The sequence below is a fragment of the Dermochelys coriacea genome, chromosome 1 (assembly GCF_009764565.3).
Source record: "Dermochelys coriacea isolate rDerCor1 chromosome 1, rDerCor1.pri.v4, whole genome shotgun sequence".
Classification (NCBI taxonomy): domain Eukaryota; kingdom Metazoa; phylum Chordata; order Testudines; family Dermochelyidae; genus Dermochelys; species Dermochelys coriacea.
In genome coordinates this window covers 47,620,039-47,636,064 of record NC_050068.2, presented here as the reverse complement: position 1 = coordinate 47,636,064, position 16,026 = coordinate 47,620,039, and the positions used below count along the sequence as shown (strand labels likewise).

Here is a 16,026-nt window from a genome sequence, read left to right as displayed (position 1 = left end):
AAATGTAGCACCAAAAATAATTAAAATTCATCTTTGAACAAGTAAGGCCTCGGTCTGAATTTAAATTAAATGCTTGTATAGAGATAAGGCTCCAACATTCAAAGATAGAGAATTCCAGAGTCTTATTGCCTTGAAAGCAAGTATCATTATTCCTAAAGATGTGACTTTTATGATGAAACAACTGTGGTTGCTGAAGCAATTCTATGAAAAGGAGCAGAAGGAACCAAATGTTAGCTATGCAAAATGTGTCCCATCTGTCATTTTATAATTCATAAAAGCCATTTTAAATCTATATTTAGGAAAAGGAAATCATTGCAAAACAATCTGTACCAGCTCACATAATATTTGAATTGTGGCGAGAGGAAGGAAGCCATCTACCTGCATCATTCTGAATCTCCTACAGAGTGGGAAAGGAAGAAAACACTGAACTGCTAGTCTAATACAGAAAGTACAAAAATATGAATTTGTGTTTGGATATTTAACAGTGTACACTTCCTGTAGACAATAAAAAGATCCCTTATCTACAGATTTTTTTTTATTCTGAAAAGATGAGAAGTTAAGCATAAATCCAAGATGTAACAACCATTTACAAAGCAAATATTCTACTGACAGACCAGCCTAAATACTGAACCTTCTTGTTACATATATTCTTTGCATATATTTAAATAATTTCTTAAAAAATACAGGGTTTGGGACACTACCACAAAATAAATCTATAAATGATATTCTGATACCCTTGCTCACATTTAGTATTTTAGTCCAGGAATAGTCCCACTTATTTCAATGGAACTACTCTTGGAGTAAGGTACTATTCAACATGAGTAAGGGTATGAGTATCTGGGCCTTGGCATTTTTATTAACATAATTTTCTAAAATAATAATATGTACTGCTTTTATGATCTACGGCTGTTCCTATATGTGAAAAGTGGCAAATGGAAGCACTGTCAATGTGGCAAGTTATAGGAATATTTGCCAGCTTTGTTTGAAATTCAGTCTTTCATGAATATATTTAGGGCAAAAGTCTGCTTTTGATCCTTACAGCCACATATGGGGGAATGCAAAGGAATCAACTCGGTGGATGGCTCGAGCCATACCACTGAATGCACCTTTTTGCTGCTCCAAAAAGCAGCCGTGTTTACCCATCTACAACATGATATTGCCAAGCTGAGCCTAAATATTATGAGTGCATAAAAACACCTAAAAGAAATATTAGCTGGTTCCCTCACCTGACCATGGTGAGCCAGTAAGCATGACAGATGGGCCCCTCAGCAAGCACTCTGGAATGCCAGGTAGAAATCCTACCTCGCTGCTTCATGGAAGTGTAAAGTAGTATTGGCATTTCAGAAGACCTTAGATATCAAAGTTGGACACTAACACCATACCATGCAACAGAATGGGTAATTGTGCACTAATCAGTCCATTAAGAAAAAGTTCATGCTCTGTATAAACCTTAATACATTTCAGCAGGAATGACTGGTTTCATTAGACTGATAAACCTTAAGAAGTACAACCAATATCTATGGTTGCTGTTTCTATTAAATGCCAGTTTACGGAAACTTTTATTAATAGGACCTTTACTACCACTACCACTTTGGTAAATTACAAAGCAGAGCTTTTGTGTTTTTTTTCTTTTAAAATAGTATTTTCAGAAGTATTTCTTTTGGGCAAACACATTAGCATAACTAACAACATGATTCTGTGCTCACATATGCAGACACACATCACCTCTTACTCTGAAAAACACGTTCCTGTGCATGAATGTGGAAACTTAACAGTAAGTTTTCAAGCAAGGGGGTGTTCCACCCACCACATAACAGAGTTTAATAGAGCCCTAAATCTTTTGAATTCCCCAAAATTCTCTGATCAAATAGTTTATTGTTCAACCACAGAAAATATGTACAATTTCATAAACAGTCTTTCAGACTGCAGGTAGATAGTCCAACAACAACTTTAAATAAAACTGGATTAACTGATTGGATTTCAATGTTTAATCCAAATACAGTAGAGAACACCACATTTATCTGTGAAGGAATGGCAGAGTGATACTTCATATATCAATTTAATTTTTCTAAAACAGAGAAAAATACAGAATTTCATTTAAGGACTTCTAATTTCAGTTTAGGAATGCATTAGTTATTTCAAAATATTTTCCTAGGAAAAAAATCTGTGGTATCAGCAATTTAGAAATTAAAAAAATTATATCCATCTTCATAATATTGTAACAGTATTGTATTGTAACAATATTGTAATATTGCTATGTTCTTATCTCTTATGCTTAAAAAATGTAAGGGCTAATATCACCTGGCCTTTATTATTAATAATTAAAAAAAGAAACAGGATCCATTTATGACAATTTCCCTACCCTCAAAATGATTTATTTTTCTTTATTTTCATAATACTGACTGTAATTAGTTATGACACCCATTGTTACAACACATACTTTTGTTTCCTTTAAACAATTAATAGTTCAAAAGCAAAATAATACTAAATGCATCATCTAATTCTTATTATGTCATAGATTCTAAACGTAATGAACATGTGCAAAATGGTTTAGGATTATAGCAAATCAAGAAATACTGTTTAGGTAACAGTATTATTCCCTATTGGTTTCACACTTGTGGGAGAAAAACTGATTCAGACAGGCCCGATGGTTGAAATTGACCTGGAAAAAACATGGTTTCTATGGTAATCATTTAGAAATGGATATCCTAGTGCAACACATATTAGGGTTTTTTTACATTTCTTAACAGGTTATCAGATGTATGTCAGACACTAACAATGTCTGCAGAGGTATAATTTTATATACTATAGTATCTAACATACCATTTTATTCAGGAGCTATTTAATTATAAATATTGGGATGATGGTTACGTATGCAGTAATGAATTCAAATTGGATTTTTCCAGAGAGACTGTGTTCTATATTTTTTAAACTGTTAATGTATTGAGTGTGCTACTACTAACAGTAGCTAATGCGAACAGAGAATACAACATATATGTATATATTTTAAATAAAAATTAAATCTGTATCAGAAGTAAGAATCTAGAGGCCTGATTCTAATGTGACTATATTTACAACCATTGCCTCTACTTTGAGATCTTATACATCATAATACATTATTATATTACAATGCATTCCTGAAAAATAAGACTGATTGATATACATAGTGATAAATTATTAGCATTATGAATAGAGAAATAATTAAAGAAGACTATAATCTCATTTGTTTACATTGTATAAAGCTTAAAGTTTGGATTAGATATACATCCTGATACATTTTTGATACTAATGTTTCAAACGAGTCTGAATTTAAAGCATAAAGGAAGGGGGGGCGGGAAACAAACCTGTAAGTACCTAATTGATTTTTTTTTCTGGCTTTTACAATATTACAGTGATGACTTGCAGATCTGGAACATAAGCAGTCCATTTTTTGTTCACATGATACAAGGATAAAACAAATACAAAATACTTCAGAATGATGCCACACCCCTCTGATTAAATAGCACTTAAAATATTTAGATAAAGCCTGAACAAATCAAACAAACATCTAGGCAGGAAATTCTGTTTTAATGCACTACCACTGTGCTATTTCAGAAAGCCTGAAAGAAGCCTAACTTGAGAATTCAATCAAGCAAAACCTAGTATAATCTCATTGCCATATTTGCAGTTAATGAAAGCTATTTAAATCTGTGACATTTTTGTTTTTATAGAAGATGGAAGCAAAAATTATTTGTTTCACTAATAACACAAACATACAGTATATTTAAGATTTTATTATTTAGGTTATCCTTACTATTTACCAATCAATGTACAATATTAAAATATTATTCTTCTGCTACTCACTATTGCTCCAGGATTTCAGTAAATATTTGATACTGATTTCAAAGAAGCCTGAATCCTGCTGGCTAGCCATGTCTGCTGCATACAAAGAGGCTTCTATAATTCTGAGCAGTTGAAGTGGCAGGTACTAGTATGTAGATGTAACTGTCACCAGTTAGTGATGTAAACGACGGGTCAGAAGAGGAAATGAAGTCTCTGCAGATCAACTTCTTCCGTGGTAGGTAAGCCCTCATTTAATACAACAATAACAACAACAACACACCATGAGATGCTCGTCCTCTGCTCCTCCTTCAGGGCTGGTACTTAGCTTTATTTGCTGTATTTTTTTTCACCCTGCAGACATTCAGTAGGAGCTTTCAGGTACTCCATTCCACAATGAATCAGATTTTTGCACTTTTTCCATAGGCTCCGTTTAATACATGTACTGTACCAAAGCAGCTGTTGTATAAACAGTTAGAATGTCTCCTTGAAGGGTGTTTGAGCTGGCCTTTAATAGCGTGCAATCTGCCTGTCTGAAGGCTTTTTCCTTTAGAGACTGATAGACTGATCGTATGCACCTCCTCCTGCAAGCAAACACAGAGTATCAACTTGAAGCCCTACTGAGAATGTCTCTTCTGCAGCTGAAGGAATTTCACAGGTTCTGTTATTCTTTTCTTTTTTAGAAAAACCTGTAATGTTCTGGTCAGCTGCTTCCCTTCAGTCTGTTTCCAAGATCAACACACTGTATTAGACACAACTGCATCATGCTGCGGTAAAGCAAAGCTGCACCCATCTATCTGATTGCAGTGACGTTTTAAAAAAGCCCATCAGTCAGCCCAGTTGCAGAAGGGAAGCACTTGCAGAGCATCAACAACCAGACATTTAAATGGCTGTTTGTTCTCGTCTTTCGCAGCTAAAGAAGAATCTCAGTTTGATGTCATTTTTGTCTTGAGTTAGACTTTTATAAGATAAGAGACAGCAAGCTGAATTAATATTGGAAAATAAAACAGGCAGCTAGTTGCTTATTTCACCCTCTGCATATTTTACACTAAATTTGATTACCAGCTACAATTTACCTATTTCTTAAAATTTTCTTTTTTTTCCACCAAATGCATCCGATGAAGTGAGCTGTAGCTCACGAAAGCTTATGCTCTAATAAATTTGTTAGTCTCTAAGGTGCCACAAGTTCTCCTTTTCTTTTTGCGAATACAGACTAACACGGCTGCTACTCTGAAACCTTAAAATTTTCTAATTGTCACAATACATCAGTATGCACAATTTGCTAATAATGAAGAAGAAGTTTCAGTTTTCCAGTAGCTTTTTGCTTCCTGAGTTCTTGGTATCATATTGCCTGATTTCAGTTTGCGTGGTTTTACATTATTTCTTCTCACCCCTAGTGGAATAAATAGTGTACTGTCCTATAATGTTTAAACAGACATATAGCATCTCTGTAGTGGATTCATTCAACAACACTGTGAACTGTTGGATTTTCAGAAACTTGGTTCAAGTGTACAGAAAATTTTATCTTCAGATTTAAATTCCTAGTGATATGCATTTTATCAGATTGTTTTCCTCTGAAAAATGCATAATTACACTGAAATGTTTCATAAAATACATAGAATATTGGGGAAAAAGCCAACAAAAATCATCATTCTAGCACTATCCTTTTTTTTTCAACAAATGTAAAAATACACATAGAAAAAGACCTTTTTACATTGTGCCTACTGGTCTCAGAAGAAAATACAAAGATGAACTATAGTGACAATTCAAGGCATTGTTGAGCTTTCTCAGTCAAGATAGGAATGTTTACAAACTCATCACCCTGATAAAAAACCCAACCATCAGAGAAACAACTATTCCACTACTTTATTACAGACCTTTATTTTACTGTATTCAACCTCTTTGTTAAAATCAGATTTACTTTATACTGTTAGTTGATATTTATTCTTTTATCAATGATGCTTCAAATAGCATGATCCACTCAATTAACAAACACATCTGAGTTCAACTTCGGATCAATTTACTTATTTAAAAGAAAAATATATCAGGTATAGCCAGTTAAAATCATACTGAATCTTATTATTAAAGCAACTTGAAATATGAAACATCAGATTTGAACATGTATTTAAATGTATTTTGATCTTATTTAAATGTTTTCAATATAAATTTCACTCTAATATTAGAACATCTAGAGATAACAGCACATTTTTGGCAACATCTTGGAAACATTCCTGAAACAGCTGCAACTAGCTGAAACGGCAGTAACAGCTGCACTCTACTTCAGATCCGAAAGAAATTCCCCAAATTGGCTTTAACTGGGCTAATGTCTTTAAAAATACATAGGTTCTACTTTCTTCCACACTAAATTAATTTCTGATATCTCAGAATTTTATTAATTATGTATTTCAGTAGCTAAAAAGCTGATTAGCACAATACAGACTCCTGAGGTATAAAAACTCTTTCTGGATGGATTTTAGAGCCCTAGGTATTTACAATATATCAGTAAAATAATGGACACATTTTTGTCTATGACAGCATGGATATTAGTACATGTGAGTTAAAAGAGCGCCAACAGTAGAAATGGTCTTCAGCATATGGGAGGCTTAGGAGACTAGCCCTACATGAAAATCAATGATGCTTTCATGATCAGTACTCTGTCTGCACAGACTACTGTTATCGCCACAAACAGATGTTCTCCTACTAAGCTTTTGAAAATAATCTTCAAAAATAATTACCCAATAAGAGAAAAAGAATAGACAAATGCATAGTATGTTTAAATCTTCGTGATTACTGTTTATGATAAAGAGTCATGTATGCAGTTAAGAACTATATATTCTGAGCAATACTTACAGGAATTCTTAAAACAGCTCCACTTAAATGGAGCTGGGAGTACAGCACAGGCCTGCAGCCTGATCAGATACAATCTCTGAAGCTCATTTTAGCTCTAATGTGGAGGGAACTATGTGGTGCCAAAACTTTTACATTCTGAACACAAAGAAAGTGCAATTTGAGGCTAAACACAAGAAGTAGGGAGGCCTTTCAGTAGGGTGATGATATTTCCCTAAACTGAAAGCAGGATGTGCAGGGCTGGCCTAGCTGCCTGGCGTTACTATTCATCCTTCACATTCCCGCGAATGTTCCTCCATGCCCCCAATAGAGGGGGCAGAGTAGCAAGTAGCAGAGATGGGAGAAAGAGGGAAGAGGAATGGGTATGGGCTGGGATCTGGGCAGCAAAGCAGGGTGTGAGTATGTGGGTGTGAGTAGCCAGGGCTCGTAGCCAGGTGAAGCTATTGGACTGTGATCCATTTTAGCAGTGTGATGCCCCTCTGGGGGCTGGGATAGCAGAGGTGCAGGAAGGAGCCTCCAGGTAATGGGGAGGACGAAGGAGATTCCAGAGAGCAGCCCTGGAGAAGTGGGGGACAGCTTGGATGCAGAGCCACTATTTCAGATGGGGGGTGCAACTCCTGGCTGGGGAGGGGGGGGAAGAGGAGTGAATGACAGGGGGTGGCTCACTCCCGGACGGTAGGAGGGGTGAGCGAGTGATAGAGGACCCGAGGGTGGGGGAGTTGGTCCCAGCCAGTGGCACAAAACTCAGGTGGGGAGATGCCCTCCTTAAATGGTGCCCCTGCTGGGATGAGGCAGAAGTGGGCTATTGGACGCAGACTGGGGAGGAAAAGAAGCCTGTTGGGGTGGGGTGGGGGGGGGCTGTACAGGGTTTTGGGGACCGGCTCTGAAGGAAGGTGGATGGGGAGGACATAAGGCCGGGGTGGGGGCTGCAAGGACCACTCGGGGGGAGGGGGCTGTGGGGAGGGCTATGCCATCTTTGGTGCCCTGGCACAAGCAGATGCTGCAGGACCTGGTCATTCACTCACCAGCTGGATTGCCCACGGATTGGGTGGCAGAGTGAGCACATGACATCCCATTACTCCCTGATTGGAGGGGCAGGACATTGCAGAGACACATCATCCAGGTTCCTATCCCCCGCTCCAAAAGTTGCCGCTTACCCCCCACACTCCAAATGTTCCTCCGTGCCCCACTTTCCTGGCAAAACAGGACAAATGCCCAGTTTTGCCAAAAAAGTCTGGATGTCAGAAACAGGGCTTAAAAAGGAGACTGTCCCTGCCAAAACAGAAACGGGACAGGTAAGAGGTAAGAGGTCACCTTACCTCTCAGGACCACGTCTGAAGCAGACCACAGAAGCAAACTAAGTATAAACTAGATTTGTGAGTTTTGTGTATGTGTAATACAGTGAATTAGTGTACTTGAATGTATCTCCCTCTAGTGGCAGCTACTAATAATTAAAACCGATCCTTGATTTCCTTTAGCTCAGGTAGCAGGGGATTGTGCTTTTGGTCCTTAATTACCTTGTTTCGATCCCCACTGATAAACCATAGTGTTTGTATTTGTCAGCAGACATATGCACTGTCTAATATGCTGTCGTAGTATAAAACTGATACTCAAGTGGGTCTTGAGGAAAGATCAAGAAGATCAAGAACCTGCATACTGGCTTTATGAATTAATCTGGAGAGGGAATTCTATGAGTAAAGGGTAGCATGGAAGAAAGTATAAAAGTGCTCGTGTGGGAAGCGGACAAGAAAGTGAGGAGGCTGGCACATTGGAGGAGAGGAGAAATAGGAATGTGTGACAGCACAATAATGATATATTTTGTTGTAGAGAAATTAAACATCTATATTTTGAATCATATATTTACTTTCTAAGATCTCCAGACTCTTTTTCCAAACTATATTAACCCATATTAATGATTTCCCCATAGCAATACACCTTTCTAAATCAGTATAATAAATTTATACTTTTTTGACTATACTGTAGGACAAAAGACAACTAAAAGACAACACACTTCTCAAAATTATAACCAATAGAGTTGGAGAAGACAATTTTTTTTAGTTTTTGTTACATTATGATTCTTTTTAGACTGTTTCATTTCATTAGTTTTTGAAAGCAGATTAAAAATCTACTATATCACAAAACAAACATAATGGAGTTCATAATACTGTGTGTAATGTTCCTAGCCCCAGCCCATCTCCAAGAATTTAATTCATTTCAAATGGGCAACCTTTGACTTTATGAATTACGAAGTCTTCACTTTCCTCACATTAAAATATTATCAGAGCCCTTTTTTCTTGCCTTTCAAATGCATCCAATTTAGATTTACCAAATACAAAAATTTGTAGAGCACTAAACAAGTCAAACTAAGCGTTAAGCACTCTGTATGCACACGTGTTGTATTATTAGTATCTTCACTTGAAATGCAGATCTCAAATTTCATCTGAGTCCATTTGAATTTGTATACTTATATAGGCATCCAATCATTACATCGTAAAAGAGAAATTCAACTTGCCAAAATCAAAATTCAAAATATAGATTTATATTGAACCTATGCACAAAACGATTATCATTAAGCTAAAACCATTTAAGTCTGATAGGCTGTAAACTAAGGTGACAGTAATTCTGTTCAGTTTTTATGTCTCAATCCAGTTACAGTTTTGCTGCACCATTTTATCTTCTGTCTATAATTATATGTCAACATACTGCCACTTAGTGGTAAAAAGCTTAAAGGAGCAAAGAAACAGAATAAAGATGGCTGACTAATGAAAGTGAGAGCCAAGATGGTTGCGGTAATACCTTTTATTGGGCCAACTTCTGTTGGTGAGAGAGATGAGCTTAAACACTCATAAACTGAAAATAGAAATGTAGTAAATAATAAGACAGATGAGCTTACTCACTTTCAAAGAAACTATATCAGACAACTAGGGAATTTGGATACCAATAATTTAAAGTATTTAAAGTAAGAATATTATTTTACAGTATTTATTTTAACATCTTTGTTCTAATCTTGTCTTGGACACTGAATTGATGAGCATCTTGGGCAAGTCATAAGTGATCTGTAACTCAGCTTTTCATCTGTAAAATATGGCTGATACTAATAAGTAATAATAATAAAATTGACATCCAGTACCTCCAGGGGGTGCCTTGGAAGATTAATTAATGTTGGAACAGGGCTCTGAAGAGACAAGCTGTTACAAATGCTGTTTTTCTTGGCTGTGCCTTGTTTTGAAGCTGTCAGACTGAGATGTATTCATTTAGGAATCTGTAGCACTTCAAACATTTTTTCTAGCTGACTGATAGTCACAAGTAGCATCAGTCAACCAGGGATGAACTTCTACAACTTTCCCAGACCCACCACAAACATACATTTCTAAATTCATCCTACAAACTCAGTTTAAAATCTGCAGTTTTACCAATTAGAGTAGGTTTGCAAGTAACGCACAAAAAAGGTGCAAACCTCATATAGCCTACATGGATCAGCAGCAGGATGGATAAAAATCAATGATTTAAAAAAAAATCAAACACATTGATTTTTTTTATTTCAATCGGATTTTTTGATAAAATGCTTTTTGAGGAAAAAAACCTATCACGATCGTTATAGCTCAAAGATATCTCATCATGGAATAGGGATTATAAATTCTAATTCTATAGTATGAGACAATATATTCATGTAACATTTAAGAAAAATTTTGTAAATGAGTTCCAATAGTTCATGGATTAGGGACCCAATTTTATGGGGTTCCACAGGCTTCTGTACAGATTATTTAGGTTAATCTTTCTATCTACCCAATGGGACTCAGTGCTCAGTCTAGAAGATACCATCAGAGATGCTTAGTTTTGCAGTTCTCAAACTGTGGATTTGTGTCTCCAGAGGTAACATGTTTCTTAACAGTAAAAATGTTAACAAATAATATATAGTGGTGAGAAATAACAGACCTCAATTCTATTGTCCCTCTGCAAATTTGTGTACACAGAGTCAATCTCTTACCTCACTCTAAAAGTGCAAAGTTTCAAAAAGTTCAATGAATAGAAGATTGTTGGGGGTGAAATAGATCTGGACAAGGAGAAGTCTGGAGGTAAATGTTTGCTGTTGAAGAAAAAAATCCAGAATACTTAATGTTGTTGTTTTAGTTAAATAAAACAATTTAAATGTCTGTCTGCTGATGTTCTCCTCAAAACACAGCATGGCAAGAAAATCGTCCAAATATTAATGATTAACCTGTTGAATTGGAGATAGTTCATCTCCTAGTGACTTCATAAATATCTGCTTCAATTACCTTTAGTAAATGAAATAACCAATCAATCATTCATTTTCTGATATAACTGTAAAACTAATCGAAAAGTTTTCAAAATAAATCACTGTTTAAAAATGTATAGTGTGTACCTTCTAAAAATGAAACCTACATCTGTCTCTGAGTTGTGAAGAATATGTATTAAGTTTATAACAACAAGAATGCACTTTTATGTAGAAAACAATAATTAAATCAAGTCTTCCTGACTAGTGATTTAAATTTGATTTAAATCAAATCCACCCTGATCAGCAACCATAGAGCTATTTGAGCAACATCCTCTCATTGCTCTACACCCTACTCAGTTTCCCAGCAAGTTATTTTCCTGTGAGAACAGGCCTGTGATGTACCTATAAACCAGCATTTTTCCCTTCCTAGTTTTGTTACAAACTCTTTTGTTTTCCGTGTGTGTGTATAAAATAATAATTAACATGCTTGACAAATGTCCCAATATGTCTGGGAATACAAAGAGGTCCCACAGCTAAAATTTTCAGAAATGGCCACTCGTTCTGAGTGCCTCAATTTTTGGATGCCCAGATTGAGAGACAGGATGGGTACTGACAATGAAAGGCCACTTAAATTATTGGTTCTATGTTACAAGAGTCAGTGCCAGAGCAAAGAGAATCCAGGAGTTTTGACTCCCAGTCTCATGCTCCAATCCAGGGGATGTCTAATCTTTTCAAAGGTCAAGAGTGCTCCCATAGATGCATGCAGACCCAACTGAGCTCCTATCTTGCTCTCCCAGGCCTCCCACAGTGTGACCTGGGCTACTCTCATCCTTCCCATAATGCATGAGGTAGCCTGCCAGGAAGCTTCTGAAGGAAAGGGACAACAACTGAACAGAGTACTCCTGATTCATATCAGAGCTGCTCCAGAAGCTTAAGGGGAAGCAGTTGGGAGGAGGTGCTTCTTAGTGCCTACCCATTGTGACAGGGTGTGACTCAGGGGAACACATTTTCAGATGAGAACTCATCATACATTTTCTGCTTAACATGGTCACCATCACGGGCCACACGTTGGACACTAATCTCTAGACTATGACAGCTCCCCCTATTTCATAGTTTTCCTGTTTCTATTTTCTTCTTTTAAAACCAACTGTTCAAAAGAATAATTTGCAACCAGATGTTTGCACATAATGTGCTCTATTCACTCATGGCTTGGCTAATCAGGAACATGAACTGTCAATATAGTAGGCTTTGAACTTGTTTTCAGATTCTAGCACAGCTGTGCAAAATCTCTACTGCCTTGGCTCAGGCAATTTTAGTGACAATTTTTAATGAAAATATTTTTCTGAATATCAAAACCATTTACATAAATACATATTCTCTTTTCTTTCCTCTTCTTTCTTTAATCACAAAACTCTCACTGTTAACTTCCGAAGCATCCAAACTTTACATCATTTTGTTCTTCTTGTGCATCACTTGATTTGCTCATTCTTTTTTAAAAACCCTTTCCTTTTTATTTTCTTAATTATTGAAGTTCCTTTCTGACTGACTTATATGGACATTCATACCTTAGAAATTTAGCTACTGTATTCTCCACCAAAAGTATTCCCCTGATTGTGTTGCCCCCTTTGCTCCACCCATCATATCAACCTCAAATGTCCATTTGTCTGCTTCTCTCACAAATAGTTAATGCTATCAAAATTTTTGGAAGGTATATTAAACCTCCTGCTTCAGGGTGTGAGAGAATCTTTATCTATTAAAGATCAGTGTTAGACCAAATATGGGTGTCTTACACCTTCCTATTACTTCTGGAACTGGCTATTTTTAGGGAGACTGGCTATTGAACTCGATGGGCCTTGGGTCTGATCCAGGATACCAATTCCTGTGTTGATCCAAACATCTACTCACTTTCCTCCACACTGACTTTACACATGAAATGGCCTCCATGAACTAATCCCAAAGGCTACTACCTTCTCCTCAAGACCCATTTCTGCTGCAAGCATTCCAAGAAATCAGATATCCAATGATGGCTAAATTGAGCAGTGAATAGGGACAGATTATATCTATCTATCAACAATTTTTAAAGAACCCTTTCAAATTTAGTTGGGGATTGGTCCTGCTTTGAGCAGGGGGTTGGACTAGATGACCTCCTGAGGTCCCTTCCAACCCTGATATTCTATGAAATTATTTGGAAGTATCAAGTTGTGCACATAGCTAAACTAGATAGCTATATAATCTTATTGCCATTACTCTCATCCTTCCTTTCCTACTGGGCTCCTGCAGTTTCTTACATTAATTGGTTGTGTCCTGTTTCAAAGTATAATGTATATTCTTCTGGGCATGGACCTTCTCTGCCTTTGTGGACATACAGCATCTAGCATATTAGGGCCTTTGGACATTAACAGATAAGTAATGGGGGGGCGATGTCTTATTCAAAATGCTATGCTCCAAAAGAAAAGCTCAAGTACAGCTTCAAATATCTGAAGTCTATTTCAGATTTGTAATGCAATCTGGTTATCTAGAATGATGATCTAGTTACACAGCAGGGTGATATTTATGACTGCTTTCCTTATTTCAGGGTGGAGAAGAAGGAATTCCAAAAACTCAAAACAGCCAAAGAGAAGTCACCACAGGATCCTTTTTTTTCTCCTCATTATGAAACTGGCAAAGCCTGGCATGTACTTACCCACCCTGTGTTATTTTATATACTGTGTCTAGTGGCTATGAGATTGAGTCTGCACTGCATTGCCCCAATGAAGTTATTTACATATGTCCAAAATGTGCATAAAATGCTAACAAATTGCAATTCTCCACAAACTTGCACCACTGGTAGTTTTAGATCCACTTTGTACATTTTGACTACATAATTGTACATAATGACTACATAGGATTTTACAGTGGTGATTTACCACACGGGACCACGGGGCTCATGGCAAGGGTCTCCACTCAATTTGGGGGCCCACACAAGAGCACCAGAACTCTTACCCCATCCCCTGCTCCTTCTCTTCCCCAGGGTCCTGCTGCCCTGCTCCTCCTCTTCCCTCTGATTCCCCACCACCTGGCCAGGCAATAAGCTAGAGCCAGACTATCATAGGGTAAGCATATTCCCCCCACCACAGAGCTGACCTGAGGCCCTCTCCCCCTTCCCGAATGCAGAGCTGGTCTGAGCCCTCCTCCTCCACCCTATAGGCCTGGCCTAAGCCATTTTCCCAAGCCCCATTCATCCCTTGTGCAGGGCTGGCCCGAGCCCCGCCATTCGTCCAGCCCGAGTCCCGCTGCTCACCCCTCCCTCCCAGCTCCCTTTTTTTTAAAAGCAAGACTTAAAAAGGGTACTGTCCCAGCCAAAACGGATATGTGGTCATGCTAGGCTGTAGTAAGAGCTGCCCAGGGAGCCTGGGCAACTCTGGGGAGCCCCAGACCCTCCACCTGCCCTGGGCAAGGGACTGGGATATCTGAGAGCAGCCCCTGGCCCATGTCCCTGCCCCTCAGAGTGCAGTGCCCAGGGCAGGTGGAAGGTCAAGGGCTCCTCACAGCAGCCTGGGCTCCCTGGGCAGCTCTCACCAGCCAAGCCAGGGGGCAGGTCCTTGGGGGAAAGAGGAGGAGCAGGAGGTGGGGCCCAGAAGTAGGGGGGACCTAAATGTTCTTTGTACCCAGGGCCCGAATAAATCTTAATTCACCTCAGGGTGCAAGGCAATGGAGAATCAGGTCTTAAGTCTTTGCAGTATATGCACGGAGTGCAATGATTCTTGTTCCTTAAAGTGGATGCTCATAGTGGGTTTACAGCTCCAGCCTAAATACTCTCCTGCAGCCACTCAAACTCCTCTCTCTGTTCCCAAATTCTGATGATGTGATGTCACTAAAATATCTGATCTTTCCATAGAATTCTTTACCGATGGTGAATAAGACACAACAGAATGGGATATTTGTAAGATTTAAATCCTATTACACAAAGACATGCCTGAATGCTTGCTAGACAGGAGGTGGAAATTTACACAACCATTTTACACAATAATCCCTGTACTAGCCTGCAATATCATGCATACATTTTTACAATATAAAGGGACAGAACATTTCTTTTCAATTATCTTTAAATATTTATCTTTTCACCTTTAAAAGTAGTTTGTGGGAGGACAAAACTCAATAATAGAGAGAAATGTTAAAGATTTTCCCCATTTTTCCCCCCTACATAATTTTAGAGTAGAACAGCCAAAGGTTTTAACAAAGGTTTGTCTCTCCTGAGTGTTGTAGAAGTCTTATCAGAGAATGGGCTCCTTCTGGGTGATGGTGAGGAGAGGATTAATTGGGCCCTCAGCTCCCTCTCAGCTGCTGCTCTTCAAACTCCTGGTTGAAACCAATGGAAATGACAGTAAAGTTAAATATGTGCACAAGTCTTTGTACAGTTGGGACTTTAGTCCCTTCTTGGTGTCTCTCCCTTATTGTTAACTTAAAAATAACTTTTTGCCACAACCTGCTCCTGAGTTTGCCAAGTTCTATGCCTGCTCCTTACCAACTAGGTATCATATAAAGTGTTGGGATCTATCCGCATGTTGTAATTATTCCTGGGTAAACTCTTACCTCCCCAATGGTTGCAGAAGCAAGCCAAGAGATTTGGCCATAGTGGGAAGATGAGTATGGTTTTCCATCCCAAAGCCAAGTGGGGTGGGAGTTTGGGACAACCTAAAACCAGGAAAGCTCCGATCACTAGTGATGTGACAAACACAACATGGGGTCCTAGAACCTGACATCCTTTTACAGGGAGAAATCTAGAAAGCAGAAATGCTGTATGAGACTTTGGGGCACACCTTTCATTTTTTTTATTTGGGGTCACAAGGAAAGGTCTGGGATCTTTCTCCCATTCCCCCCACAACATCCACACATTTTCAAATGAGCTGGTGAAGGGAATCTGATACTTGGAAGAAAGATTTAGGAATTTTATTTCTGAGTTCCCCTTGGCTACTGTGATAATGAAGGGGGGTGAGGTAGCTCCCTTTTATGGACACCCAGCCAGCCAGTTAGTTATAAAATCCCTCTCAGTAGCTGTTCTCTACTTGCTTTACCTCTAAAGGGTTAAAAAGTCTGACTGCATGCATAGGTAAAAGGAAGTGAGTGGGCACCTAGCCAAAAGA

The 16,026-nt window shown here is 38.1% G+C and overlaps 1 protein-coding gene across 6 annotated transcripts in view; it reads right to left on the bottom strand.

Moving 5' to 3' along the window:
* The window catches only part of FRY (FRY microtubule binding protein), a 374,481-nt gene that overhangs the window by 275,838 nt on the left and 82,617 nt on the right, over positions 1–16,026 (bottom strand). For 2 of the 6 annotated variants that reach the window (XM_043504383.1, XM_038411068.2), the window contains exon 1: positions 3,844–4,781. The exons of 1 other annotated variant lie outside the window; for it this stretch is intronic. In XM_043504383.1, the coding sequence (XP_043360318.1) occupies positions 3,844–3,913 (70 nt within the window). In that variant the 5' untranslated portion in view covers positions 3,914–4,781. Of the gene's footprint in view, positions 1–3,843; positions 4,787–16,026 lie in introns of those variants that run through there. 3 more of the 6 variants (XM_038411078.2, XM_038411086.2, XM_043504385.1) reach the window with 2 other exon arrangements.